Below are 8,562 nucleotides of genomic sequence, written 5' to 3' on the forward strand. Positions count from 1 at the left end.
GGCATTTTAGTCACTTTATTTGCATAATTACATATGCATTCACAACTTCATCAACAATGCATCAGTGTGCTTCTCTTACCACAAACCCTCAAACATTGACTTGACTATTCACATCTTTTGTTATACTTGCCAATTTGCAGGATGTGAGCTGAAACCAAGGGTTTTGATTTTTCATTTCTCTTATTATTAGTGATTCAGAGCATTCTTTCATGTAGTTGTTAGTAATATGTAATTCTTTTGAGAACTCAAAAAACAAAGACTTGGCAATTGATTGGATATGAGGGATGAGAGAGGAGATAGGGTCAAGGATAACTGAGGTTACAATCCTGGGTGACTGAAGGAGTAGTGCCCTTAACAGAAATCAGGAAGTTAAAAAGAGGGTAAGGGTTTGCAAGAAAGTTGAGTTCTGTTTTGGACATGTTGACCTTAAGATACCAATAAGTGGTTAGTGATGGAATTCAAAAGAGAAGCTGGGACTGGGTGGATAGATCTGCATAGAAATGAGTCCAATCCATGGAGAGATAATATTAACAGGAGAGTGGAGAGAAGAAAGGAAGGAGAAGCCAGAAAAGAACCTTGGAATACATCCATATCTAGGGGATGAGATGAAGATGGTAATTCTGTAAAAGAAGTTGAGAAGGAATAGCTAGAGAGGTAGACCAGGCAAGACCAAGAGAGAGCAGAGTTATGAAAATTCAAGAAAGGAGTATCAGGGAGCAGAGGGTGGGCAATAGTGCCACATGCTACAGAGAGGTCAAGGAAGATAAGATACAAATGACCATCTATTTTTAGAGAAAGCAAAGCCATTAGCAATAGAGAGATCATTTTTGTTGAGTGATGAGGTGTCATGCCAGATTGTAATGATCTGAGAAGTGAGTATCAGAAAATGGAGGCAACACATGTAGGCAGTTCTTTTTCTTGAGTTTGGATGTGTCCCATAGGATAGCAGCTGATGGGGGGTGTATAGTCTCTGCACTGTGGGAGTCCTCCAATCTGGGGGGAGAACGCTATCCTTGCCCTTAGGGAGCCCTCCCAATCTAAGGGGAGGGATATAGTCCCTGCCCCCAGGGATCACCCCAAGTCTTAAAGGAAAAGTCCTTGACCTTAGGGAGCCTGAGTGATGGTGGGAGATAATCCTAGATCTGATGGGTTAGGTCAGATTCATAGTCACAAATCAATAAAAGCAAATGACTGGTACACTCTGTGTCTGAAAGTGCTGAAGGGTCTACCTCATTTCCATCTCCTCCTTCTCTCCCTCCATCTTTCATTCTCCCTCCCTTTTCCTTCTCTCTCTCTCCTCCCCCTTCCTCTCTCCTCCCCCTCCCTCCCCTTTTCCTAAACAGGTCCCCATGGAAGGTGATTCCTGGCGAGGTGCCTCCATCCCTCGTATTTCCCAGTTTCCCTCTTCCTCCCTTTCTCTCCCTCTTCCTCCTCCTCCTTCTTCTCTTCCTAAACAGGTCCCCATTGCCATCACACACACACACACACGCACACACACACTCACACACATCCTTTGATTCCTCCATCCTCCCTTATGCCCCTTTCTCAGCCCTCTCCCGTTATCAGCAGAACTGGAATGCTTCTGGATGAGCTCAGCCTCAGTCCCTGCTTTGGTTTGTTTGGAATGTCAGCACCAGCATCTCAGCGGGAAAACCTTCTACCCCCCACGTCCCCACCCACCAGCCCGCCAACCCCCCTCCTCCATCCTGCTACTGCCTGCCAGAGACCTATATTTAGCCAGTGGACAAGAGGGCTGGCTCTGAGCCTGGGGGGCGGCTGAAGGCCTTATAAAGCCCCAATCACCAGGGCCCCAAGCACTCCCTTAGACCAGCTCGCCTGCCCTGCTGTGCCTCCTTGCGGTTCCTGGGACAGAGCCCTCCCCCACCTAGTGAATGAGCCACAAGACCTCCTCTACCTTCCGAGCGGAACACAGTTTCCACTCTTCTTCATCTTCTTCATCCTCCTCAGCCTCCCACAACCCCCCTGCTCGGGACCTGCCCATGGAGAAGGCTCTGAGCATGTTTTCTGAGGATTTCGGCAGCTTCATGCGGCCCCATACTGAGCCTTTGGGCTTTCCAGGCAAGTTGGGATGGAAGGGAGAGAAGATAGGAGATCCAGGGAGCCTGATCCCTTTGGCACAGCTGGGAGGGAGACAGAGGCGGATGGGTGTACCCGCACCCAGGACTCTATTGGCTCCAAAAGCCTGTTATAGCCAACTCCGCCAAGAGGAGGTGCTGTGGGAGCTGGGGTGGGGCAGGTGTGGCCACCAGAGTATCTGCGAACAAAGGGGGAAACAGTGGCTATGAAGGACAGATGTGGGTACAATGTATAAGTGTAGCCATGAGAATCAGCTGTGGCCTGAAGGGGTCAATGGGCTTCTTTGCTGTTGCTTAGCCAAAGTCAGAAGATCTCGTCTGAATCCTGCTTCTCTTACTTGATGCCTGCATTACCCTGGGCAAGTCACTTAACCTCTTGTGCCTCGGTTTCCTCATCTGTAAAATGAAAGGGTTGAACTAGATGACCTCTAAAGCCTCTCTCATCTCTAACCCTATGATCAGTTCCGGTCTAGAGGGAACTCAAGGAAATGAATGGGAATTTGAAGTGAAGAGAGCATCCCAACTTTCTAGGAAAGAACCAGGGGTCCTAGATCCAGGGATAGAAGGAACCTCAGAAGTTATTTGGACTAACTCCCTCATTTTGCAGATGAAGAAACTGAGACCCAGGTTAAGTGACTTGCTCAAGGTCACACAGATGGCAGAACTGAGACTCGAAGTCAGGTCCTCAGGATTCCAGAGGCTTGACTCCTGGGGAGCTTGGAGGTTTTCAGAGACCACTCACTGCTGCTAGTCTGAAGGTGGCCTAGCTGGGGTGGGGGTGGAGGGGATGGAGAGATGTGTCGGGGTTTAGAGGTAGAGGAAAAACTAGGAGGGGAGGAGTTGGGGAGGGGCTACGGCTGAGACATGTGGGGCCCAGGACTGGAGGAGCTGTCTCCTGTAATCACTCTGGAATGGGAAAAAACCCAGATGCCATGGTGTAATGGAAAAAGCGTTGGACTGGGAGTCAGAGAGGACCTGGGTTCTAATCAGGCAAGTCCTTCATCTCTGGGCCTCAGTTTCCTCGGCTGTAAAATGAAGGGGCTGCATTAGATCATGTCCAAGCTCTCTTCCAGCTCCAGCATTCTATTGATGATCTAAGGGGTATTTGGGGAGAGAAAAGAAAGGCAGAATCAGCTTCCTCCCATTCAGGACTGACAATCACTCCCTCTCCTATTCCCCATCCCCAACCCTTGCAATGGCAGCCCGATCTGGGGGTACAGGCAACATCAAGACCCTGGGAGACTCCTACCAGTTTGCAGTGGACGTGAGTGACTTCTCCCCAGAAGACATCATTGTCACCACATCCAACAACCAGATTGAGGTTCGGGCTGAGAAGGTGAGTGGCAATTAGTCCCAGTTAGACTTGAGGATCCATCCATCCCTCCTGACCCAGCCGAGTCTGCCCTCTTCCTTTGGGATCTCCCCAGACTCATTCCCAGACAAGGTTGGCAAAGGGCAGTGGTTAGGAAAACATAAATGGAATTAGGGGAAGGGGAAGAGGAGAGAAATAAGGTGAGGCAGTGGCAGAAGGAGATTGGGGGTGGGGAGAAGGGGGAGGGCAACAGGACAAAAAGCAGCGTGTAATTCACTATGACTAAGCTTGGTCCAGGAGAAGAGATGAGAAAATGAACCTTCTGACTTTCTTTGCAGAGGTGGGGGACTCTGGGTCTGTAATACTGCTATATTGTCAGACTTGGTCTATGTGTTGGTTAGTTCTGATGAACTGCTATTTTCTCCCTTTTTTATTCTTTGTTGCAAGAGAATATCAGTCTGGAGAGGGGAGAGGAAAGGGGCATATTTGGAAATGAAGCTAATGTAAAAACAAAACATGTCAACACATTTTTCTTAAGGGGTGGTGTAATAAGGGTTAAGGAGGTGGAAAAAAGGAATGGGACAGGGTATCAGAGACAGAAGCAGAGAGTGGGTGGGAGATATACTTGGGAAGGACAGGGAGGGGACAGATCCCAATGGACACAGGAAGGGAGTGGGTGCCAGCCAGTCTCCTGCTCCCTCGGAGAGCTGGGAAGTCCACTTTCTCAGGACTCATAAGCCTAGTTCCCTGAATCTTGGGTGACCCCGCAACTCAACCCTGACCAGCCCTCTAAGGCTTGGGGGATGAAAGAAAACATTAGATAGACCACAGAAGGCAGTTCAGGCCCCAGGGTCCTCACTAAGGTTTTCCTGTGCCTTGCTGCTCATTTCTCAGTAGCAGCCAGCCCCAGAACAGGGGGGGACTTTGCTCCAAAAGGAAGAAACATCATATTACTGGCCCTATTCTGTATGACCTTTCATTGGAGGGATCAGAAAGAGGCCAGCAGTTCTACCCCGACCACCTAAGGACACGATAAATCTATCTACAACCTATCAATGAATGAACAAGCCTTTATTAAGACTTTACTAGATGCTCAAATAATGATAATGATAACTAATATTTGCATAATTCTTTAAAATTTACAAAGTTCTTTCCTTGTAAGGAAAGGTAAGGGCTGTGTGAGATAGGTGGTACAAGTATTATTATAACCATTTTACAGAGAAGGAAACTGAGTCTGAGAGAGGGGAAGTGATTTGCCCAAAGACACCCGGCTAACAAAGGGCCAGTCCAGAAGTCCAGATCTTCTGAATGAGAACAGTGATTTCACAGTTAAGCAGTGGCATATCTGCAGCCATAATCCAGTTCTTACCACAAGCTACCTCCTAATCCCATGCCTCAGTTTCCCCACTTGTAGAAGGGGAGGCACTAGCCATGTTGATTCAAGGTGAGCCATGGGTGAGCTGTGGGCCAGGAATACAGCTGGTTCTAAAAGATGGACTCTGGGGGACTGGACCAGGACCTATTTCCAGGGAGCAGGAAGGAAAAATCAGCACAGCTACCACCCACAGTTGTCCCTGCAGACGACCCTAGTGCCAGCCCCAGACGGCCCAGGCATGTGCCAGTCCTGATGCCCAGAGGCTGGACATGACTCATGCTCCCTCTTGCCACAATCAGAACACTATGTCCTGGCCAGAGGCCACTGGGAGGAGCCACCTAGGCCTGAGCATTGACCTGGCTTTCTGTGGGTGGGCATTTGATTAAGGCAGGTACATAAGGAAGGGCATTCCAGGGAAGACCCTTCATTCTGACTCTATGGATTCCTAGAGTAGATTCCTGAGAACAATATGAGAACCTGCATCCCCTTCCCTGAGACCCTTTCTTTCTCCTTAATGAATCACCAGCCCCTTCACTAATCCCCCGATTTAGTCACCCCTCACTGAACCCCACTCTGATCAGAGACTCTGTCTCCTCATTGAGCCTTTATTGAGCCCCATCTCCTTAACTAATTCCTGCTCCCCTCTCCCTGACTCCCCCTCCCCTTCTCTAGGCCCTATTCCCCTCTCTTCAGGCCCTAACTCCCTAATTGATTTCTATCCCCCTCTTTCTGGCCCCATCCTCACTCCCTCCATCACCACATCAAGCTTCTCCATCCCCACTCATCCACCTTCATCCCATTTGCTGAAGGTCCCCTGTACCTTTCCTGGGCCTGAGAGTATTTTAAATGTGCTTGATTGATCAGGGCAAAAAAATACCTGGGCACATGGTATAAGCTCTTAAGTGCTGGCCACAGTCAGATACATGTAACTTCTGGCCACCTTTCCCTGGCCACACCCTCCTCACTGTCCCAGGACATGTTTCGCTAAGCTATGTTTTATAGGGTTTAGGGAGAAAGCGGAAGATTAAGAGGTCCTTGTTCCTTCAGGAAGGTCACAACAAGGCCAAAGTGACTTGTGCTGACCCCTTGCCTCCTCTACCCCCAGCTGGCCCCAGATGGCACTGTCATGAATACCTTCACCCACAAATGCCAGCTCCCAGAAGATGTGGATCCCACATCCGTGACCTCAGCCCTGGGCGATGACGGGAGCCTCACCATCCGTGCCCGACGCCACCCTAACCCGGAGCACGTGCAGCAGACCTTCCGAACTGAGATCAAAATTTGAGGGGCCACAGCCTGGAGCCTCCCTGGCCTGCACAAGGGGAGTGTCCTCCTCTACCTTCCCCCCACTAACAGGCCTGATAGAAAAGCTTTCGTTCTCTCCTCCTCATTCCTAACTCTTAGCTGGGGCTTGGATGGAGCTCCAGGTTCCATATCTTAGATCTTGGTGCTGGGATCTCAGTTCCAAGCCTCTCAACTCCACTCCCCAACCCCGGTTCCAGCTCCCCTTCTGTGGCCCCTGGTGGGTCACTCCAGAAGCCCAGGGCACTTGATTTAGATTGGGGCAGAAACTGTCATCCTCTTTACCACCCCTGGGGCAGGCCTACCCCTGTACCCCATATAAGTTCTAGATCAATACATTGGGACTCATGCTTAGTTGACTCTGGGTTCTAGATCTGGACAGCTTAGAGCAGAACAGCTCTCAAGGGGGTGTTTTCAACTTCTAGGGTAAGAAACTTGGAGGGAAGAGGGGAAGGGACTTGATTTATGGGAGCTGGTACAGCATTGAGATTAATAGAAAAGATTTTTAGTGCGCCCCTCAGTCCCTCCTGGGTCCTGGGTATATGGTGGAAACCAAAGTAGGAGTGAGGAGTCCCTCGGTACCAGGGTGCAAACTAAGACTCTTTCCTTTTTTCTTAGTACTAGAAGTTAAATATGGATAGAGACACACTCAAGGAAAGGGGAGGGGTCTCTTGGGAAGTTCTGAGACTTGGTCTAAGCTAACTCTCTTCTCCCGTTCAATACCCTGATGTGGATTGTCCTTGTCCCAGCACCCAACAGTGCTAAAAAAGGGAAGAGGCCAGTAGTCCCAGCGATTAATAAACAAGCAATTAAGTACCCGCTATATCATGGCTACCCCTTCTCCCATCTCCAGTGACCCTGTGTCCTCAAAACATCCTACATCAATGAAAGAATGCTGGGCTTGAAGCCAGAGGACCTTAGCTCAAATCCCAAATCTGTTCTTGGTCACCTGTGCGACCTTGACCTAATCCCTCCTAACCCCTCTAAGCCTCAGTTTCCTCAGTGGGATCAGACTATAGTAGCTGTAAGGTCCTTTCCCATTGTCCAGCCTATGCTCCTTTAGAGCAGATCCCAATTCTACAGCCTGATTTGGGCTTGCTGGGATGCACCAGTCATGTCTCTCTCGGTCCCCACAGACTTCCCTCTACTCCCTGCATCCCAGCCAGAAGAATGGAGAGAGGGATGTGGGGAGACCTCCATGTACAGTGTCCTTTCCTTGGTAGGTCCCAAACCCATAGTCCTCAGCCTTCTCTGGTCTTCTCCCTGGCCATTGTCTGTAAACACAGCTAGACACTGCAGTTTCCTTCTGGCTTTACCGTCTAATGAGCCTGCGGTGGGAGGGGAGAGGAGACCATGGGGATAGCAGATAGTCTACTCACTGCAGGCAAAAAAGAACAATTCTAAGAGTGTGTCATTTTATAAAGCACTTTCTTCACAAAAGCGCCAGGAGGCAGGCAGTGCAATTATTCTTCCCTCCATTTTTCAGAAGAGGAAACTGAGGCTTAGAGTTAGGATTGATCCATGGTCAGTAAGTGTCCGAGCTAGAACTCAAACCTAGGCCTCCTGACCCCAAGGCCAATCCCCTTCACTCTATACCAGACTCCAAGGTCATCACACAACCTCCCTCTCCCACCCCAATATGAGCTCTGGCTTCCCAGCTCCCTCTCTCTTCCAGGCCCAGTGTCATCCCATGGGGCTCCTACCCTGGCCAATACCTGTACCCTGGAGCAGGGGGAGCTGCCTGTCAGTGTCCTGTCTGTATATAGGAATTTTTCTAACCTGGGTTGGTTCCTGATAAATTATTTATGACTCCTTCTGTCTACTGTCTAATAGTCTTAGCCTCAGTCCCTCGAGAAATAATAATGATCAGAATTGACATTTTCACAGTTCTCTACGGATAGAAACCAACTTTACTTAGATTACTCCATTTCAGACTCACAGTAGCCCCGTGAGGGAGTCACTATGGGGGACAGGGAAGGGAATGAACGTTTATTTATACAGTGTCTACTGTGTGTCTGTTACTGTGCTAAGAGCTTTACTATTATTATCCCACTTGATCCTTACAACAACGCTGGGAGGGAGGCATTCCCATTATCCCTGTTTTATAGATGAGGAAACTGAGGCAGAAATGAGGTGACTTTCCCAGGGTCTCACTGCTAGTAAGTGTCTGGGGCTGCCTTTGAACTCAGGTCTTCCTGATCCCAGACCTAATACTTTATCCACTGTGGGTACCCCCATTTTACAGATGAAGAAACCAAGGCTCAGAGAGATTGTTTACTGTAATACAGTGGAAAGAATGCTAGATTTGGAATCTGAAGTGCAAATTCTATCTCTGGCACTTACTACCTGTGTGACCTTGGACAAGTCACTTAACCTCTTTGGGACTCAGTTTTTTCTACTGCAAAATAAGAGATTTGGATGAAGTGGCTTTTTTTTTGGAGGGGGAAGGCAGGGCAATTGAGGTTAAGTGACTTGCC

General features: G+C 49.0%; 1 protein-coding gene across 1 annotated transcript; it reads left to right on the forward strand.

The window, feature by feature from the left end:
- The first annotated feature begins 1,781 nt into the window (after positions 1 to 1,781).
- Positions 1,782 to 8,088, forward strand: HSPB7 (heat shock protein family B (small) member 7). Its single transcript, XM_069079365.1, has 3 exons — positions 1,782 to 2,079; positions 3,299 to 3,432; positions 5,889 to 8,088. Exons 1-3 carry the CDS (start codon positions 1,893 to 1,895, stop codon positions 6,066 to 6,068), a joined length of 501 nt encoding a protein of 166 aa, XP_068935466.1. The 5' UTR covers positions 1,782 to 1,892; the 3' UTR covers positions 6,069 to 8,088.
- Positions 8,089 to 8,562: the final 474 nt, after the last annotated feature.

Source organism: Petaurus breviceps, unplaced genomic scaffold, assembly GCF_028583685.1.
Source record: "Petaurus breviceps papuanus isolate PSGF00001 unplaced genomic scaffold, PetGlider_PUasm1.0 91041, whole genome shotgun sequence".
In the NCBI taxonomy this organism is placed as follows: Eukaryota; Metazoa; Chordata; class Mammalia; order Diprotodontia; family Petauridae; genus Petaurus; species Petaurus breviceps.